Source organism: Parasteatoda tepidariorum, chromosome 6 (assembly GCF_043381705.1).
Source record: "Parasteatoda tepidariorum isolate YZ-2023 chromosome 6, CAS_Ptep_4.0, whole genome shotgun sequence".
Classification (NCBI taxonomy): domain Eukaryota; kingdom Metazoa; phylum Arthropoda; class Arachnida; order Araneae; family Theridiidae; genus Parasteatoda; species Parasteatoda tepidariorum.
Window position 1 is genome coordinate 7,438,714 of NC_092209.1, and position 21,841 is coordinate 7,460,554.

Sequence of the window (21,841 nt, forward strand, 5' to 3'; positions counted from 1 at the left end):
GAAGTGTTACCCAAGTCAAAATTCTTGAGGGTCCAATCAAAAAATTTTGATGGTTTATGTTGGTTTCAGTGAGATTCATGATGGTCCAACAGCATTTGATGGTCACCATCATCCATCATTACATTCATTGCTTCTGTTCATTGTTTTTGATATGCCAACAAACTGTATGATGGAAAATGCTACTTTAATACTATGATGGTTAACCATCAAGAGACGTTTGACTCTCATGGACCAACAATCCATGATGGTTCCAACTGTACATTTTCATGATGGTTTAAAGGGGATTCTTGTTGATTTTCAAGAATATACCATCAAAACAATTTGGGTTTTTTAATGTTGAACCGTCATAAATCAGTCCGAATTCTTACATCGTTATGATGGTTGTTAATGAACTTTCCGACATTTTATTTCTGAGATACTATGATGGAAATTCTTGATGGTTCCACATGAACAAACCATCAAAACGAGTGTCTACTGGATATGTGATAAATGTATACTGCACAATGGCACTTAACCTTAATAAAACATATCTGTAAAGTATACCATGCAAAAGTATACCGAACAGTGGCACTTAACCTTTGAAAAATATCTGTGTAAGGTATACCGGGCAAATGTATTCTTAAGAGTGGCACTTAATCTTTAAAAAAAAACATCAGTTGATCGTATCTCAATTCAGAGATAACTCTTTTTAATCCCTCATAAGAGGAAGAGTGTGAGTATACAGCAATCATGACTACAAAAATTATCAAAACTAAAAGTAAAAAGTCACGTGAAACAGAACCAACTTTGTCGAAATTTGCTAAAGCATAATAGCAACATAAATTTAATTAAATCAACCAAATCATACTAAATACAAAAATCTCATGATGGTGCCGCAGTTGTTGTCAATACATTTTGATTGGCTTTAAAATCACATGACAGTTCTGTTACATTCATTTTCATATTGATTTGGCTGTGATCAGCATGAAATTGATATAAGTCATACAGTTATTGTTGTTCTATAAATGTTTTTGTTTCTCTAATTTAAAGGTTAAAATTACCCGTATTGTTATTACAGTCGAACTCGTTTATAACGAGCACAAAGGGACAGTAACATGTACTCGTTAAATCCGAGTGCTCGTAATAAGCTAGTCCTTAAGACAGGCGTGCAACTAGAAGATGGGGGGGGGGGCTTGGGAGGTCAAATGATTGAGTTTACTTAAAATTTATTTAATTACTTACTTTAATTACATTAATTAATTTAATTAAATACTTTTCCTAATTTAATGACTACTAACCCCCTTCATTCGCATTTCTTTATCATTTTGAAAAAAAGATAAGACAGAAAGACTAGAAAGATGAGAAAAAAGATTGCAAGACAGAAAAATATTGCTCGCTGAAACCGGGTCTTGCTCGTTAAAAGCGACTTCTGTTCCTTAGACAAAACATTGATCCAACCAAAAATTCTCGTTTCCCTCGGTAAATCCGAGTTCTCGTTAAATCCGAGCTCGTTATAAACGAGTTCGACTGTATTACGTTTTTGATTTTGTCTGATGCATAATTTAAGTGTTTAGGAGGATTGTTTTATTATTATTATAAGAATAATGTACTTCTACGTTAAATATTGAGATAAAGTTATTTAAATCGGTGTCTGACCTTATTAATCATTTTACAATTATTATTTTGTGGTGCAGATTACATTAATATGCGATTATGAATTGCGGATAAAGAGATTCGGATTAAATGATTTAGAACTTAACTTTGAGCTTCATGCACAAAGTGATGAAAGCAAAAATTGTATTTAATATACATCCGTCCGTTTGGAAATCAAAAATATTAAATGACAATTATGTGAACTCACCAAATTTGTTATAACAATATACTTTTAATTTTAAATGTTACTTCAAAAAATTTGATCTTAGAAAAATGATTTATGTTCACTTATCTTAATAAGGGAAATATTTGGAAGTGGATGTTCTTTTTTAGTACATATAATTTTCGTTGAATAATTTCAACTGTTTCATTCCAAGAAACAGAAATTATTGCGAAACAATCATTGAGGTTGGTGAACGTCAGCCTACTAATCAGCATAAAATTTAAACTCATTTACCTCAATTCTTCCACAGCTGCTGTAGTTTGTCCATTCCTTATTCCGATCATTGACATACCAAGAACCGTTGTCCAGGCAGTGCTTAAAAGCATGCTCTGAAAAGAGAAAGCAAATTGTCAACCTCTGCCGTCATTTTTAGTACTAATCAGGCTGATTACAGTCCGTGGCCAAATTATTAGAAGCACTGTAGTTTTTTTTAATAATTACGTGTTTTGCACGAGTTTATATGTTCTATATTTAGACATACATGCAATGGGTTTTTATTCAGAAGATTTTTTTCCTATTTGTATTTATTTTTAACGTATGGCATTACAATGTTAACAAATCTATACACTAACTGTTGAAAGATTCGAAATAAATACTATGGAATTTTATAAAATAAAAACGCTTTATATTACGATATTTACAATAATTTTGGAAGCCTAATTACAAATTCGAATAACAACATATCTAAATCAAAATACATAACTGTTATAGAGTTGAGTTGTAGGCTGCTGATACTTCAACACTAACGTAAACAAGTACAAACCGTTTTCAATGGCGTTCTCGCGTTTCGTCAGTTACGGACATGTTTCTGAGGCTTAATAGAGTTTTGTTTATTTGTTTCCAGGTTTTATACTACGCAGATAACTGCGTAGTATAAAACTGCGTTTAATTTGTGTACAGTGTATAAATAATCAACTGGATCATCATGGGTAAAAAAGGCGATCTTTCACCATGTAAAAAAACTGATGTAAATTCCCTCGTGAATGCTAAAATATTTTCAAACTGCGAAATATCAAGTAGATTGAAAGCTAGTGTATGAAGAAGAAAATTGAGTCAGGGGACGAATTGAGTCCCTAAACGAAACAAAATAATCTAATAATTTGGCTAGGGATTGTAGAAAAAACCATCTTCGAATCATCCTGGCAGACTCCTTTCGGTCAACCAATGTATTTCCAGGTAAATAGGGAATTGCTGACTTAGCCACTCCAAATCACTTGCAATGAGCTTGAAGTTGTGAGGGGTTTATGACAATGAGCCTCACGTTGTTTAGGCTAATTAGAATTGAATGTGAATTATAACAGCGCTCTGAATTATTTATTCTTGCGAAATGAAGAGCCATAAAATGTAAGTTTAGAAAACAATTCTGTCAACAACAAAAAAAGTTTCATCGCAACTAGCATTTTATCTCTTTTACTATGTCAAATGATATTATGGTAAGGCTGTTGTTAGTTTTCTTCACGTTGTTATAAACTTGTTATAAATTTCTATCAGAATCACTGTACTGCCGTTTGAGGACAAGGCTTATTATAGTGAGGTGCATTAAGGGAAATTCAAAGCTATTCGCAATTTTTCATATTAGCTTAAAAGCAGATGAGTTGTTTATAATAAGCCAAAAATTATCAGATAAAAAAGTCAGGAGAATTTTCCCATTTGTACCCCTGAAAAAAAATAGGTACTGAAATCATTTCTTTTTTAGCATCTTTCCACTATGAATAAATATTTTTTAAAAACCAAGACTCGTTAAAAGTTATTTTCCACCGCAGGAAAAGGTTTTGTACAGACGTTACAATTTTTTTGAAACTTTTTTTTATATATTTCCCGAAAACAAGTTAAATACGAAACGGTTTTATTACTTGTCTTTTCTCTTTTCCGGGGCATAAACAGCCATGCACTTGCAAAGAAACAGATTTTTTAAATTAACCAGCGTTTTATAGATCTTCAAAATCACGTGGAAGGAAATTCTGTGGGTCTCTTTATTCACTTTAGTTTGGTATCAATCACAAAAAAGTATTAGTAATTCATATTAATTTTAATTATATTTTTCTAATTTTGCCATTCAGACGTCTAAAAATAAATACCCATATTTATGTTATACAACATATGATAATATACTAATATAGTTATCATAAAATTCCATGAAAATTTATATCTCTGTCAGAGGTAGAAAGAGGGATCAGTCTTATAAATCTTGAATGGTGTGTCGGATTTTCATTCAGTTTCTACGGCAATATTTTAAAGAAGTGTCCTAAAATATGCATGACAGTTAACTACAACCGTGAGGGAATATTCTTATTTTGACGTAAAAACGGAATTTTTATGAAAAATATACCTTTTTTCATCAAATTCCAATTTATTTTCACCAAATTCCATTTCCATTTTGAATATTTTCAAATCTTCATTTCTTTCATTGAACGAGATATTTAAGGGTCAGACTTTGAATGAATATTGGCGAAAATTAATTAATTTGGTTGATGTTTTTAACACTCTAATAAGGTTAAAGTTTAAAATGCAATAATTATTACGATAGCTAATAAATAAATAAATAAATGATTCTTTTGCTCGAAATGGATTTATTCCACTCTCAATAATAACACCATATAAGAAATAAAAACAGGAAAAATGTTAAGTGCATATTTTTATTCACAATTGACATCATTGAAAGGATTTTTGAATGGAAAAATTTTTCAATTGTAAACAAGTAAATATAGAAGTAAGATGTTGTAGCACTGTACGATTATTTCTGTCTCCAGAATGAAACCACGTGACTGGAGGGTGAAATGAGAGGAAAATTTCTACCATCTGCTTCTCCTTGTTATTTCAATAGGAAAAAAAAATCAATGAGAGAATTTTGAAGTTCAAAAACTTAAAATATGGTTGTTTACTGTGTTGCATTTGGTTGTACAGAAAAATGTGTTAATTTTGGACCTTATACATTTCATTGGTAATTCAATTTATCGCTTTTGGATTTACGATTGTTTCATTTACAATATAAATTAACTTTTAGTTTGCTTTTTTTTCCTGAAAATATCAGATAAATCCGGATCATTCCATTTCATTTCATTCTAAAACCAGAATTTATGTTTTTCAAACTATCTTCCAAGTAAATATAAACGAATAAAAACGCAATTAAAATAAAAAATAATGCTTATATATAGAATTATTCATTATTAATACATATTTTTAAGAATTTCAGTTCCGGAGTAAGATAAGCGAATTTTTGGCGAAATTTTAAGTTTTTTTCCCTCTTTATTTAGGCTGTCTTTTTTTACTTTCTCTTAAACCACTTCAGAATATTTTAATAAAAAATAGATCAATAATACTATTAGAAGTATTAAATCTGTTTAATCTTATCATAGCAGGTGTAAATTTAAAATAAAAAACTGAAAGATTAAAAAAGGTAAAATTATTTTTTTTTCTTGTGCGGCAGATTTTTTTTTCAATTTTCATTTCATTTTTCGCTTTTTTTGACATATCTTTAATTCTTCTTTGAAAAATCTCGAATACCTGGAAAGATATTCATGATTTTACAAGATGTTATACTATTATCTTCTGTATGGTATTAAAATTTAAATGCGCGTTTTCTATAACTAAAAAACTAAGCTGAATTTTAAAATATGATGCATACCCTATAAATATGCACCACACGAATAAAAATAAAAAAACTTTAAGAAATAAAAAAAAATTGAATTAATTATACTTTCTTTTTTTTTAAATATATAAAACATTATTCAATGAACTTTTAATCAAAATAAGTTTTAACAAAGGTAATGTATTATTAATTAATTGGAAATTAGTTTCTTCGAGAGTTTAAAATATTGAAGTTTAATCGGATAAAATTTCGATTTTTAATTTCAATTATAAGTATGGAAATTTGTTTTGCTAGTGTAAATTACGTGAAATTTTTTAAAATGTTAAACCATTTTTAAAACTTAATTACCTATAAGGGGTTATCACAGGATATGATTTTAACGTTTTTAACACGTTGAAAGAGAACAAAATCAGTTCCGGTGACCGGCACTGATTTTGTTCGTAGCTCCACGGGGGTCACCGGTGACCGGCACTGAGTTTATTCGTAGCGCCAAGGAGTCACCGTTGACCGGTGACGCCAAGATTATTAGAAACACATAATTCAAGTAAATTTTGATTACACGAATGATTACAAAAATTAACTGTTTTGTTGCGAATCAAAATATGCAACGCATACTGAGAAAATCATTTTGACCAGACGGGCAAGCCATGTAAAATTAGCGTGGCATTCAACGTGTTAAAAACATTCAAAAATTAAATTTTTTTAAATTTTGTAAAAATACATACAATTTGATTGGCTTATACATATTAAAAAACTGGAAATTTAAAATAACTTTTCATCTAGCAAAATTGTGTCAAAAAATGAAACTTTATTTATATTTATTATTATTATATTATATTTTAATTAATATATCTATGATATTTTATTTTATTCATAACTATTTTCTCCTGTTCACAAATCCTAATGCTTTTAACTTTCTTTCATTTCTTTTATAAGTACAAAACGCGTAACTACCAAACAAAAGTACTCAGTTCAACAGTCAAGCGGCGTCCTTCTTTCTCCACCAATGGGGAAGATAACAGCTCCATTTTCTGCAAAAATTTTAATAAATTGGCAGCAAATTAGGGAGTAATGCCAGTAGAATAGGGATGCCTACTTTTTTTATGGAATCCCCACAGTTTAACTGCATTGCTTTTTTGAAATTACATACATTTGCTGACTCAGTCTAGGCTTATAAAGAAGTCTTTGTCAAGTAGAATTAGAACAATTTAGAGAATTCAAGGAATACATTACGACGGGTTTCGAACCGTCCATGCCTTATCTGACAGGCTATACCGCTCGGCCAAGTATCGCATTTAATTTGATACTTTTAATTTTTAATATTTAGTGGTGAAAAAAGTACCTAAACTGAAAAGAACTTCGTTACCACTCGAAAATATTTTCTTATAAGATAGAGCAAGTTGGCATCTCTCTGTGGTATCTATGCACTTAATCATCCTCGGTTAGTCTAAAAGCTGGCAGATAGGCATACCTGCCAAAACTTTTTCTGATGATAGACTGATAACAAAATGAAGTATCACAGATGAAGGCAAAAATTAGTTCGTTCTACAGGAGTTGGTTCTTGGCCCCGCCTTCATTCTGTGGTATCCGACGATACTATTTCGTTATTTTTGGGAGAAGGATGTGAAAAATCATGAACAAGGTTACTATTTGGCGATCGTATGACAAAAATATATTTATTTCGCAATCTTTGTGTGCATTTTTTTAACGTTAAATATTTCGTAAATTTGATGATATTTCTTTCTTTTGAGTGAACAGTTTGTCCGTTTTAAGACATTTTGCTGCAATATGTTTAATTAGCTAGAGTAACGAAAGGTATAATAGTAGATGATAAAGCGAATTAAGTGATTGAAAAAGAATTCCCTATTTGCGTTTCGCTCGCATTAAAGGATTGTTTCAATTTCAAGAGCGAAGACGTTTCTCTTGTTACTTCCGCGCTGAAATGAACTCTTAGTCAGAGGAAGTGGAGCCAAGTGCCAAGTGAATGAACTATATCTTCGCTTCACCATAATACCATGCATTTATTTATAAGCCAAATTTGTATAATAATGCAAAAATTAATATACACTAAACTTAAGTATTGAGCAGTAATATGAACAGTTCTGGTACCACTTTAATTATAAAAATGACATTTTACTAAAGCTGACCACTTTATATTTTTCTAACAGATAGCTGTTGTTGTAGTTCATTTGCGACGCACTAGAGGTGCACAATTGGCTATTCGCGATGGTGTGCGAAACATCCCTGGTGATGATCTGAAAACATGCCATCACAATTTTGATCCTCTGCAGAGGGGATTGCTTTCCCGCTTTGGAAGCCTGACGACATCGAGCACTTTACGGTAGAACAGTTTAAAGAAGACCAATAATGCAAACCCTCGGACCCTTCTCAAAATGATCCAAGTGGTCATCCACCCTCATATTGACCACAGTCAGTGATGCTTGACTTCAGTGATCAGCGGGGAGTAGTGTCTTAAAGATCAGTCGACTGTGGGACAAGGGACAGATAGCAGAAATTAGAGAAAGATATTATAAGGAACTAGCCTAGGTTTCGGTGAGCTTCGAACCTGCTACCCCCATATAGTATATTATTTATTAACTCTAACAAGTAAATATATGTATATATTTCTTTACGACCATTTCTTTATTCTTACTAAGCAAATAATAGTTCTGTATGATAGAAATGCATTTGAAAAACTTCTAAAAATATTTTTCACGACTGACGATTTTAAATTTTATACAAAAAAAAAATATTTCTGTATAATATTAAAAATGATGAATCCTTTTTAAATTATTCATACAACTTATATTCTTCACGAACAGATAAAAAATATGTATGCAATTATGATAACCATAGTTCAAATAAATCAACTTTTATAATAAATGAGAGTTTTTAATCAAACTGTTTTTGTAACAGATATAAGTTTTCAAAAAAGCACAAATGAAATGAATTTTTTAAATGCGCTGAAAATAGTTTGATAAACATTATTTGAAATAATGATAGAAAAAGTGGGGAAAATTTTCAGATAAAAGTATGCCGAGATTAAATTTTAAAAATATTTATAAATTAGTTTTTTACGCTCCCTGCAAATCTTTAGAGCAGAGAGAATTTCAAAACTGACAAAATAATACTTAAAAAGATCTCTATCCTTTTTTTTCATCAGTTGAAAATCACGTGTATATAAACAGGAAACCTAAAACTGTTTAGAGGGTTGAAAGAATGTTCAAGTTTATATCATCTTTGATCCAAAAAATGAAACGCAATAAGAAATTATTTGATTTCAAAAAGGAAAACTGTGAAAAATTTATTAAAGTTATAAACATTTTCTTCTATTTTGAAAAAAATAAATATTTCAGCCTTAAATCAGAGATTTTCGAGTGATGGAACTCAATTTTTTTGCCTAAACCTCATTTTACCTGTGGAAGATTTAAGTAAAAGTGGACTGCACACTAAAAATGATCCGATTTTTGCTAAACCAACATTTTAAAAGCCTTACCACGAAAGAGCTGGAAGAAAGTAGCTTGGCATATCAGATTTTAAATCATTTATGGATTACCATAATGATTACCAATATCACTGGAATACATTTTTACAAAAAGCGTAGAAAGTTGGCAGCCTTGCTTACGAAATAAACCGAAAATCCCTTCCACATCTTACGAAAATGAAGCGAGCTACTGAAAATTATTTTCTCTTTTTTCGTAATCCAATTGTAATGCGAAACTATTAATATTTTTTATTTCATTTTACGCGAAAAAAATGTCTTAGTTGCCGAAAGAATTATGTTTTTATTGGATCTCAAAAAGTATATTTTCATTGTCGTATTTTGTGAAGAAAAAACTCAGACATTTTAGTAAAATTGACCTGCCATTTTAAACATTCTTATAATTTAATCTCAAAAGTACAAATGTCTCAAGAGTTCAAACGCATATTTTAGAGATAGTATTTATATGAACTGTAAATATAAGCCATATTTTCTTTATTGGAGATATTTATACAGTAAGTTCTTCCTTCTTATTGTTTCCTGATAGGTACAGTGCTTGAAATAAATAAAAAAAACGGATCACCCTGAATAACTTTTGATCTAATGATCGGATTTTCACAATCAAGAACTCATTCTTAATGGTTTAAAGGGGTAACCTCAAATATACTATTTAGTAAGTGCAAATGATATTTTAAGTTACGAATTTAGATATAAAAAGCACTTTCTCTGAATAAACGTACCTTTTTTTCAATGGATTAAGATTTCTGATCTCCAATGTTATAGGGGGGGGGGGTTGCCGTGATGTGAGAACTAGGGTCCCAATAGTTTGGTCAAGAAAGCTGTCTAAAGTTTGAACCCTTTAACGTTAATTTTATTTTTCGCGTATTTCGCTATATCTCGAGAACATTTGAAGCGAAATGAAAAATTTTTGAACAACCTGATACTTAAATGCAAAAAATAACTTTCAATAATAATTTATTATTTTTTATTATTTTATTTAATTACGGTCGGAAAAATGAAGAATTGTACGATGTAATTGCAATTTTTTACATCGTTTTAAAGAACATTATTTAATATAGTAAAATACAAAATTTGTGCAAAATCGGTTGAATAGTTCCTGAGAAATTGAATTTAAAAAAAGACAGATGCTTATAATTCGATTTCTCAGGAACTATTCAACCAATTTTGCACAAATTTTGTATTTTATCATCTGAAATTATATATTTTATAAAATGATGCAAAAAATTATATACCTTAAAATTCAAAATTCTTTAGACTCATATTGAATAAAATAATAAAAAATGACAAATATTTATTATACGTTATTTTTTGCATGGAACTATTGTTGAATAAACGCATCATTGTGAACGTAAGGTTTTCAATTCGCTTTGGAATTTCTCGAGATATGCAAAAAGTAAAATTAACATTAAGGGGCCCAAACTTTGAACCGCTGTCCTGGCCAAATTATTGGGGCCCAGTTTGTGATTGGAGCCAATGAAGAGATTAATTTTTTAATAGACGGGTTCTAAAATGGGAAAATAACCAATTTTAGAAGGGATTTTCGTAAAATGTTTTAGAAGCTTGCGCTTTGTTTTTGTTACACCCAACTATAATCGTTGCTTTTGATACAAGATTATCGTAATTAGAAACTATAAACATTCTCAAAAAAGGTATGAAAGGTATTACCAAAGCTTTGATGGTAATTATTTTAAAGTAAGAGTCCCTTACTAACCCCCATGCTTACAACGCATTCAGCTGTAGGCAATCATTTTGCTTAAATGTTTTAAAATTAATGTATAAAATGTATAATATCTATGAAAGATTTTGTTTTCTTTATTCTATTCCAGTTTTATGCACTGTGAATATGACAATTTTTTTTCTTTTTACAAAAATTCCTAATTATTTCCGATATTTTTAAAACTATTGTACGACGAAAAAGAAAAAAAACACTAAGCGTAATTCGTCCATGCATGACATATCAACTCTCTTCAATAGTGCCGGCTTTTTTATGGAATAGATTGTCCATCGATATTGATGTTTCCAGCCTCCTAAGTACTGAACATATGAAAAATTTATTTCCGAAATTCAAACTTTAAATAATATTTTACAACTTATTGATGTCAATATCTTTTTCTACATGAATTAGATAACTAAAGATTTATTTATAATTATACTATCATAATTTATCCATATTATTATAATTTATTTATTACTATACTTTATATTATAGATTTATAATAAAAAGATTTTTTCATCAGTTAAACACGTTCGTCGATAAAAAAAAACTCTGTCTCCATTAAATTTTTGAACTGCTATCTTACCATAAAAATTATTTTATCCGTGAAATATGCATGCAATAGAAAAAAGGAAATCAAACGTATATTACTTCAAACTCAAGGGGGAAAATTCACTCAATGGACCGGAATCTTTAAATACGTTCCGCCATATTAAATGTGTCTAGCCAAAGTGTTTTTTAAAATTAAAAACATATAAGGCTAAAAAAACGTAAAATTGATAAGTGCATGCCTAAAATCAACCTTTTGATGTTTTAATATTAAACTTCTTTTTTTTTCGCTTCGTCTCCCTATTTAATTTTTGTTCAAAAACAAATCTACCGTCTCGATAGAAACTCTACCAATAGATTCAGATTGAAATCTCAATCTTTAAGTATTTTTCAGTAGCTCAACGTCTCCTTTTTTTTCGTGATAAGTATTAAAACACTAACAAATCAAAATGTTTTGTTTGCCGTTAACGATTTCTTTTCTTTGAAATGTTTCAGAAAAAACTCTGAAATAATTAATTTTGAATAGTAAAATACATGTAGTAGGACAAGACTGTAGACAAATATATGCAATAGACATATATATATATATATATATTCAAGGTTTGCATTATTTGTTTTTTTATCTTCTGAAATTCAGCTTAGTTTATTCACTTTCAGTCCATACTAGACTTACTCAGAATACAAATTCAGAACACGTCCAGAAGAATGCAACCATCTGACACAACACCTAATTTTAAAGCTATTGTTGTTAAAAGGTCAGTGTGCGGGTGGGTGACCACTTGGATCAGTCTGCGTAGGGACCGAGGGTGATCGGTATTGGTCATCGTTAAACTGTGCTACCTTAAAGTGCTCGACTTCGCGCGCAGGCCGTCGGGCTACGGAAGCGGNATATATATATATATGAGATATAGAACTGGAAAAGTTCACACACATCTTTGTTTTTGACTGAGCATTTTTTAATATTTTTTACTAATTTTATCTTACAGCCCTATCAGTCTTGTTAAAAAAAATATCGATTCCTTCTTTCGTTTTTTTTCGATAAAAAGCTCTTCAACCTTAATCTCATATATACTGTCATTATTTATTTGTATGGGTCACTCTCTATCAATTCTCAAACGGGGGCGAGTGTTCTCACGCTTTATGATTAAGAAAATGATGAAGAAAATGTAGAAGTAGATAAGGATTGCGCTAGAAGTAATCACCGGTAAGTTCTTTCTTTGCCTGAAGTTAGAGACCCATACATTTACTCTTGATTAAATTTTTACACCCACCACTGCAACATTTTTTAATTTGTTTTTAAACATTTCCTAACAGATCAGCGTTTCATCGGTATTAACATTTATAAACGTTTCATAAGCCTATAAGCATTTCACCGGTATTAACATTCACAAATATTTCATTAACCTATCAATATTTCATCGGTATTAACATTCCTAAACATTTCATAAACCTATCATCCTTTCATCAAAATTAACATTCAAAANATATATTAATATGCGGTACTATCATGGTTGTCAACTTACGTTTTCTCAAATACAACGAATTTGTTTGCTTAAGATTGAAGTTCTAATTTCATTTTAATACCACTGAGAAAAATGATAATGGATTAAAAGTTGGCAGGTATGTAAAACCTATTAACATTTCATCGGTGTTAACATTCATAAACTATTGCTTTTATAAACATATCCTCATTTCGTCGGTTTTAACATTCATAAACTTTTCATAAACGTTTTCAACATTTCATTAGTATTAACATTCATAAACTATCTTTTTTTAGATAAATGTGAAAATTGAAGTTGGAAAAATTAAACTGTAGATCCCTTTCCCTGATAGTTAATTTTGCAATTTATAGAGTACTCAAACTATTGCTTACATTACAACATATGCACCCATTTATTTGTTGTTCACTTACTGGGACAAGTAGGAGGTTCACTTCTGAAGTACACATGCTCTTGACATAGACCTTGGACCACTTGACCAGCTGGAGTATCTGGCCAACACTGCCAACCATCCCAAGTACGAGGGCAGAGGATGGTATCTAAAAGATAAAAATATACCCTCATTTCATTGTATTACGTATTTAGAGCGTAACAAAATTACTTAAGTAAGGCGTGATAGAATTTTTTAAAACCAACTACTGTCAGCAAATGATGTGGGGCCGTAAAGCAAAGGTCGTGCCATGAAAGGATGCTTTCCTTAGAGTAGAGGAAACCTCACATAACACGGCCTTTAACTGCAATTCATTGATAGGTAGGTATGTACTTTATTTGCGGTCGCACTAGAGTCGCACAATGGGCTGTTGGCGACGGTCTGGGAAACATCCCTGAGGATGATCCGAAGACATGCCATCGCAATTTCGATCCTCTGCGGAGGAAACTGCTTCCCTGGTTTTGGTAGCCCGGCCACCTGCGCTCAAGGTCGAGCACTTTATGGTAGAACAGTTTAACGAAGACCGATTGACTTCGGTGTTCTAATGTTAACCGTGTCTTTACGATCAGTCTTCAGTATTCGAAGCATCAGTATTCGAAGTCATAGTGACTTTAAACGGTTATCTTGAAGAAATGGCAAGATTGCTGCCCAGCAATCACGAGAGAGCTGTCAATAAGTTGGGAGGGGGAATCACTGTTTGATTATCAGACTATATTCCAGGAGTAAGACACTGCTTCAATGAATAGAGAGCTGCAAGCGTTGAATAAATTATACCCAGAATTTTCCACAGTCGGCAGGATTATCTCTGTCATCGATGTGAAGTCTGCATGGCATGTTGTGGTCACTCATTTAAATATTTGTAGTGAATTTTTAAATAATATGTATGTTAAAACTTTTCGTCCTTCTTTAATGTATTCCATTTTCACCAAAAACATGCCCATTTACAACTTTACTTTCCACCCCCACATTGTCTGGTAAAAGTTCTTTCTTGAAGTTTTCAAGACCATCAAAGTATATGCAGTTTTGTTGTTTCGTCATTCCGGTACATGTAAGGTACAAACACATTACAAATTTGTAGGGGAGGTAAAATAAAGATTGAAAATTGCATTGCAATCCATGAACGGAAATTACATCTCATCTGGTATCTAAACTATCCTAATATTCTACGCCTATTACTTATTATTTTTAAAAATCAGAATACAAATTAATGAATAATTCAATGTTTTGTTGTAATTTATTTATTTATGTTGGTTGTAATTTATTGATCAGGCAGTTAGTTTTCAGAGCTTGCAATTAAAACAGTCAATTGAGATAAAACAGATATTTCTATATCCATCTGATTGCAATTTTTGGCAGCTATTATTAGAAAGCATTGAATTATGATTATTTAGATAAATAACAACAGTTCAAATGTGCACGAACAGCCAATTCGTAAAAGGAAAGTGCCTCTAGCAGGGAAAGAAGAAATTTCCAGAAATGCAAATTTAAATCCTTATGTTGTCCTATGTTTTATTTCAAAGTGAACAGAGTGGATAATTGATATACTACTAAATCAAGCTATATAGAAACAATTATTCGCTGATTAAATATAGTTTTGGGTGCTAATTTAACATTTTAAGAGTACGTTTTAAATTTATATAAAATGCATAATGTTCCAAGAAATTTTCAATTGCATATGTAATTAATAATAAAATAATGGTTCTACGATAATAATTACTAATTTCTCAGGCACTGTCGAAAAAATCTCATTAAAAATATTTAAGAATTTATTACTTAAAAATTGGATGCTTTAAAACAATCATTTTCTAAAAAAATAAATAAATAAAGTGTAGAATAACTTACACGGATTAAATCTCTATAGTCTTTATTTGCGACATTGATATTTGAAAAGCGAGGAACTTTAATTAAATTTTTTGAGTTTAAGAGCGAGGATGAGTAAAATGATGTTTTGTTCTCGAAAACCTAATACAGTATAAATATGGAACTTGTTTTTAAACGAAAATTAATTTTTTTATGGATTCAATGTTTTTTAAATTTCTGACAATATTAAGAAATGAAATATTAGGTATTTAGTAGTTTCATTAGAATGATATTTCACCTAATGAAATATATTATTAATACTTAAAATGCAGAACATTTTATTTTAAAAGGTAATTTCATTTCATCGTATAAAACAAATTTAATTTTAATTATGGTTTTGTTTATGAAATGCTACTCATATCTTTTCCTTTAAATAGTGGCGAAATTTTACATTAAATATTTTCATACGAATAATTTGAAAATTAATCTCGAAATAACGATAATGTAAGATAAAGGAATATATTATTTGCTCCTGACAGACAATTATCTCGATTTGAAAGATAAAGCAATTTTAACTTTTGTCACTTTATCACTTGTCCAATATATTTTTATTTTACAACCGGTATTGAACAATCGATCCATTTTAGGTTTACGGCTGTCTAAGTTCAATGTTGTAGATTTGCACTCTGAAGATAATGGGACTTCTGGATCATGCGTTAGGAAAACTCACCTTCACGGAGGAATTTTTCATGAAATTAACCCGTCTTTTCATTATACGGAGAGAAAAACCTCGAACATCTGCCTCGCGGTTTGGCGAACGGCAAGGGAATTCTAGTTTAAAATTCGTCTGCCTTTGGGAATATATTACTGCCTGCACTGTGATCGGAATCGAACCGGGAACAGTATTGGAATTGCCTGAATTCGAACAGCCATTGCCAGGATTCTTGCCTAGTTTGCCCAATTTAGGTATCGCATTATATCCTGAGACTGAACAGAGATGGCTCAGGAGACAGAGCGCTCGCCTTTGTTTCATTTTAAGTACATTTCACAACACGAGCAATAATTTTATCTTTTCCCCAGTTGGGATCAATATAGGTCTTATAAGAACAAGCACTGAGGAATCAATATTGTGATGTCTACATTTCTTTAATATTGCTCATAGAGCTGTGGTGGCTCAGGGGATAGAGCGTTCCAATGAGCGTTCCAAGGCCTTCCAATGAGGTGAACCGGATTCGAATCCCAGCGATGGCTTGCACCGAACACAGTGCTGATATAAAAAATATCCTCAGGGGTAGACAGATCATGGGTTAGAGTCCCCTTGCCTTCAGGCTTTCAGTGATTTTCCGCTCCATGTAACGCAAATTCGGGTTAGCTCCATCAAAAAGTCCTCCACGAAGATATATTGCACCCAATACTTAATCTAGAAGTTCCCTTGTCTTCTGAATTCGATTCAAAATGAAAAAGCTACGGAGTTGAACGTTGGTAGTCGTATACTCAAAATTTGGGTCGGTTGTTCAACGACGGTTGGAAAATAAAATATATCTTGAGACTTAAAGGCTTTCTTTGTAACGTTTTCTGAATCAAATGACTAAATTTCGGTCGTAATATTGGATAGAATAATTCAGTGTTGACGGTCTAGCAATCATTGAAATAACAGTGCGCTCTTGACACAGCGTTTTCGTTCCAATGGAAGGGTAGTTATAACAGGGTCGTATTAAAGAACGTTGACCGTATTTTATATAAGTAATTCAAGATTTTTAACTAGATGTTCATTTCTCGAACTATTTGTTCGTTTCCATATTATTCGGACACCCAATATTCATTTAGAGACCGCTGAAATTTTAAAACATCGATTGCGTAATCATTTGTGAAATTACCGTTGTCGAATTGCCATGGTTCGGACAGCATCTTCCTGCAACAGTGAAGGGCAGCCCTGCAGCAGGCAATCCATTTCCGTGCGAACAAATCCGACTGAAATGATTCGTAAACGGGATGAGTAAGATTCTCTGGATCAGCAGTATAAGATTGATTCGTCAAGGGATCCACTAGTAATCCAGTGTACTCGTCATAACTGCAAAATTAAAACACTATGTTAAATTTGAAGAGTTAAGTGGAAGAACGAGGTAAAAGACATTTTAGGGGTATTTATGAATCAAAGTGCGGCATTGTGTACCACATATGAATATTTGTTTATAACATAAAAATATTTTATTACATATGACCTTGGCAAAAGAATATACATACGTTAAATATTTGGCAATCAATATCATTAAGTTAATTTAACATGGTGTATTTTTGTTGAATTAATTACTTTTAATTAAGAATAATGGTTGTGATTTAATACTACCTATTTAATGCAATTTAGTTTGTGTGTCAACTAAGCTATTTTATTTTATATATTACTTCCACAATATTGGGCTTAAATATTTTAAAGAACTGTTTATTAGAATATTAATTTTATTTTGAATGGTTAATATCTATGTGGAATAATTCTTAGTTTAATTCTTATTAAGAAAATATAACAATATTCTTATTCTATTTCACAATTGTTTCCCTGGTATTTCCTCGTTTGAGAATGGTTTCCTTTGATGTTGCTTTTATATTGTTACCTTCTTAAACCAAGTATCCTTTTCTCGTGATCATAACTCTGTGCTCTTTTGTGCAGGAGAATTCTCTCATCACCTGTTTAAGACTAACTATAATTTAACTGTCAACAGCTTCCATAATGTTAACACCTGCTGTCCATCTCTGACCTTTAAGTAGCTTTAATCCTTTGTCGGTAAAAACCGAAGGTTCTGGAACATTCTTTTTCGTTCTGCGTCACCTATTTGGCCGACCCAATTTTATCTTTAGTTTTACCCTCTTCTTGCCAAATTTTGTTTATTTAAATTAGAATCTTAAACACTTATTGGAAGCACATTTGTTTGCCGGGCCAACCATTTATTCGCCAAAGAAGCTGCCACAAAAAGAGAGGATAACGTGATGCCATCAAGAAAACATTCAATTTTTCCTTCACTAATTTCTCTTCTTCTGTGGGATGATGATTCCTTTATACTTACAAGGGAAACTAGGGAAGTGTGACTCGCCAATTTTGAAATAAACTGGTGGGATGTATGCCTTATGAGGAATAATTTTAGGGGGGTTTATGAGGAATAATTAGTTTCGGCCCAAAGAATGTCCTGTGAGCGATAAAAAATAATTCAATATATAGAAAAATCGGTATTTTATTACTTCAATGCAGACTATTAGTTATTGTAATTGTCTCATACTCCAATTAATTTGTAATTAATTGGATAATTAATTAATTTGCTAACTAATAAATCAATCAGAAAATTAATTATTAATTAATTGTTAATTAATTATTATTTAATTGTTAATTAATTATTAATTGATTTGCAGTTACGTACTCCAACTAATTTAAAAAGTTTTTTGAAAAAAATTTTTTAAACATTTGATGTAATTTTTTTTTTAAATTAAACTAACAGGTTTTTCTGAAAAACTACAGATATATAAAAGTTTCGAAATCAATTTCGACAATAAATATGCATTATATAGTACGTGAAAGTACCACAAAATTAATTGGAGTATGAGACAATTGCAATAACTAATAGTCTGTATTGAAGTAATGAAATACCGATTTTTCTATAGATTGAACTATTTTTTATCTCTCACAGGACCTTCTATGGGCCGAAACGAATGTTTCCCCCTAAAATTATTCCTCATAAGGCATACATCCCACTAGTTTATTTCAAAATTGGCGAGTCACACTTCCCTAGTTTCCCTTGTTAACTGCAACTGATGTTGCTTCAATTTTCTTGTGAGTGTGTGTTTGTTGTGAGTGATGGAGCTTAATAAATAAATGTTTTTGTCATTGTAAAATGTTCACCAGTCATTATTGTTTTTTATTTTCCTTACTTAGCATAAACCTGAGCTAGTAATGGTTCTTTTTTAAACTTAAGTATTTTTTGTTTTCAACCTGGCGTATTCTGCCGGATCTGGCGACACTCGCTTTGTTTCTACCCTATACTTCAAATATAATTGTTCTAAATTCTTATGTTTTTCTATTTTATAGTTTCGGCCATTTAATGTGTAACTTTTCATTAATAATTTTTAACACCCTCACTCTGCTGAGAAACAACATAAGGCAAAGAAATAACATAAAGTGGTTACATCCATTAGCAAAAATAAAGACAGTAGCATGTACTGATATATAATAATGGAGGGGCTAAGATCCCTGTTTGCTACCACTCAACAACCTCGATTATTGCTTCTCTAAAATTGTTGTTTCTTGGCAAAAAAAAAGTTTTTTTTAATTAAAGTTAAAATTATTCACTAAAAGGAATTCTGTTTGCTTACGCTTGTGCCTCCACTTCCCAAGTCCAAATAATATTACCTATTAGTATTATGAATATTTAGATCTATTGGGGAATAAAAGTAATCATTTTTTAAAATAACATTTACATTGTTATAACATTACGTACTGTTTAAACAAATTTAATGAGTTTACAACCGTAATTTAATATTTTCGCTTACCAAACGGGCGGATATATTAAATACTATTTTTGCTTCAATCTCATTGTGCATGAAGCTGATCGTTTAAGTTCTAAATCATTTAACAGATCTCTTTAACTGTAATTTATAACAGAATATTAATGTTATTGGCACAAAAATATTAATGGCAAAACGGTTTTATAAGATTAGACCACCTCTCTAAGAAATCTATCACAAATAAAATTAAAATAGTGATGATATTTTTCAAATTCTCTAAAAAAAATAATAATCAGAAATTTAAAAAAAAAGTTTAAAAGTACAGCATTGGATTCAGAAGTCCTGTCTACCACTAATATCCTTATTTATTTAAAATCCTTGGGTCATAAAGCTACTTAAACTATTATTCTAGGTGTCGAAATTGTTTTTGGTACGAGTAGTGTGCGTTTTGACACTTTTCAAACTCCCCTAAGTGAAATTCAAGGTCAAAGCCAAAAGAGAAGGGAAGCGAAGGTCATGACCCCAAGCAAAGTTTCAATGGTTGAGAAATTTAAGCTAATTAATTTTAAAAAAATAGAATTTTTAAAATGGTTCTTAGACTAATGAAGGTGTAAAGATTATCTTCCAAGTGTAAAGGGCTACTTTTAATACCAGAAAAATCTACAAATTTCTCACTCCAGCTATTGCAAATCACAAAATAAGCACATATTTTTAAAACACTTTTTGAATTTTACAAAAAGTTTTATTATAAAAAATATCTGTGAAATGATCAGTTGTTTTACCAACAAGCAGTATTTTGAAATGACGGACCATGAATGTTTAATAAATTACTGAAATAATAATAAAGTATAGATAATCTTTAAGTAATTGACTTTTTTATATCTATACATAACTAGTCTATATTATATAAAACGCTAATACGTACGTATGTATGTATGTATGTATCAATAAAACCGATGATATTTCTTTTCTCGCGCTAGCAACAGTTTTCATTTTTAATTTATTGGATTCGGCGCGCAAGAGCACGTAGTGAGCAACCAGATAACAATAACCAGAGTGAGCATTATCAGGTTGTTCAATTCAGATTCATGCACTAAAAACATGACAATATTTAATTTAAACTCAATTAGGNTTACTGAAGAGTAGTCATAATAATGAAAAAGAATCCATTAAACTGCATGATTCAAGAGAAACATTCTAAGAAATTTTAAAAGCAGACAATTGAAGATTATTTTTCTAAGAAAGTTTACGTATCTATAAATTAAAGCAAAATATAAAAACAATACAATGTTTTGTCAGAATAAAAAACAGTTTGGTGATCACAAACAATTGAAATCAGTGATTTTTGCTAAAAGTCACTGATTAGGATTGCGTAGCAATTCTCGGGGGTTGGCGAGCGTTAGCGAGCAGGGGGCGGAGCCTCTTAGTTTTATCTTAAAATGTAATACAAAATTACATTATAATAATAGTAGAAAAAAACAACAACAATTCTCTTAGTTTTATATCTTGAATAGAAAGCGCAATATGATAGCAGTACAGGAAAATAATTTTAAATTAGGGATACAAAAATATTGATCGAAAAACAATACCATTATGACTTTTATTTATTTTATGCAGAGAGTCCTTCCTTTAATTGTAAATGCTGTAATTTTTTTCATTTTCTTTATTTTCTCCCTTTACTGTTTATTACCCTTTATTACATATTTTCATATATTATCCAGAATTCGATTTCTTAAAGATTATTTTCAATTCATTTATTAGCTTTTACTATAAGTCCCCCCCCCACTCTTTTCCACCCCTCAATTGTTTGAACTCCGAAGAAGAAGAAGAAAACTCCAGAGTTGTCAATCACAATAGCTGTTGTGAATGTCTTAAATACAGTTCTGTCAACTACAAGGCGTTTTCGTAAAATTAATTTATAAAGGATGTAGACAATAAAAAACTGGAGCTTTCAGATCTCTTGGTAATTTTGACAAAATTTTAAAATCCTCGCCAAGAGAGAATTAAAATAAAACGGCACTTGAAGTGAACTTTTGAATAATTTTATGCAGTAGTGTGGAAAATGATCTTCAATAAAATTTACGAAACAAAAAATCATACATTACGTGAGTAGTTTCCAATTTTTTCAGCTACGTAACCCTAAATAATCAACCTTCTTTCGCCGGAAACCCGACTTCATAAATAAAGTTTACTAATGTAATTGTGAACGTTAAAACTACTTTTTAAATATTTAATGAAATGAATGAAGATTTTATCATTAATAACCTTAAATTAGGTTTTATGTCCGACAGTTAAATGTGCTTATCCTATATTTAATCTAGAAATAAATTTGTTCTTGTTGTATATATTTTACTGTAAATGACAGATATTGGTTTTTGTTGACATCCACCCGTGAATGCTGACCGTCACTTAGGT

General features: G+C 30.8%; 1 protein-coding gene across 1 annotated transcript in view; it reads right to left on the reverse strand.

Annotated features, from left to right (window-relative positions):
• Positions 1-21,841, reverse strand: part of LOC122270104 (calcitonin receptor-like) — a 223,762-nt gene that overhangs the window by 86,340 nt on the left and 115,581 nt on the right. Inside the window, exons 3-5 of the mRNA XM_043046239.2 lie at positions 16,816-17,009; positions 13,122-13,247; positions 2,090-2,184 (exon numbers count right to left, since the gene is read on the reverse strand). Coding sequence (XP_042902173.1) covers positions 2,090-2,184; positions 13,122-13,247; positions 16,816-17,009 — 415 coding nt within the window. The remainder of the gene's footprint in view (positions 1-2,089; positions 2,185-13,121; positions 13,248-16,815; positions 17,010-21,841) is intronic.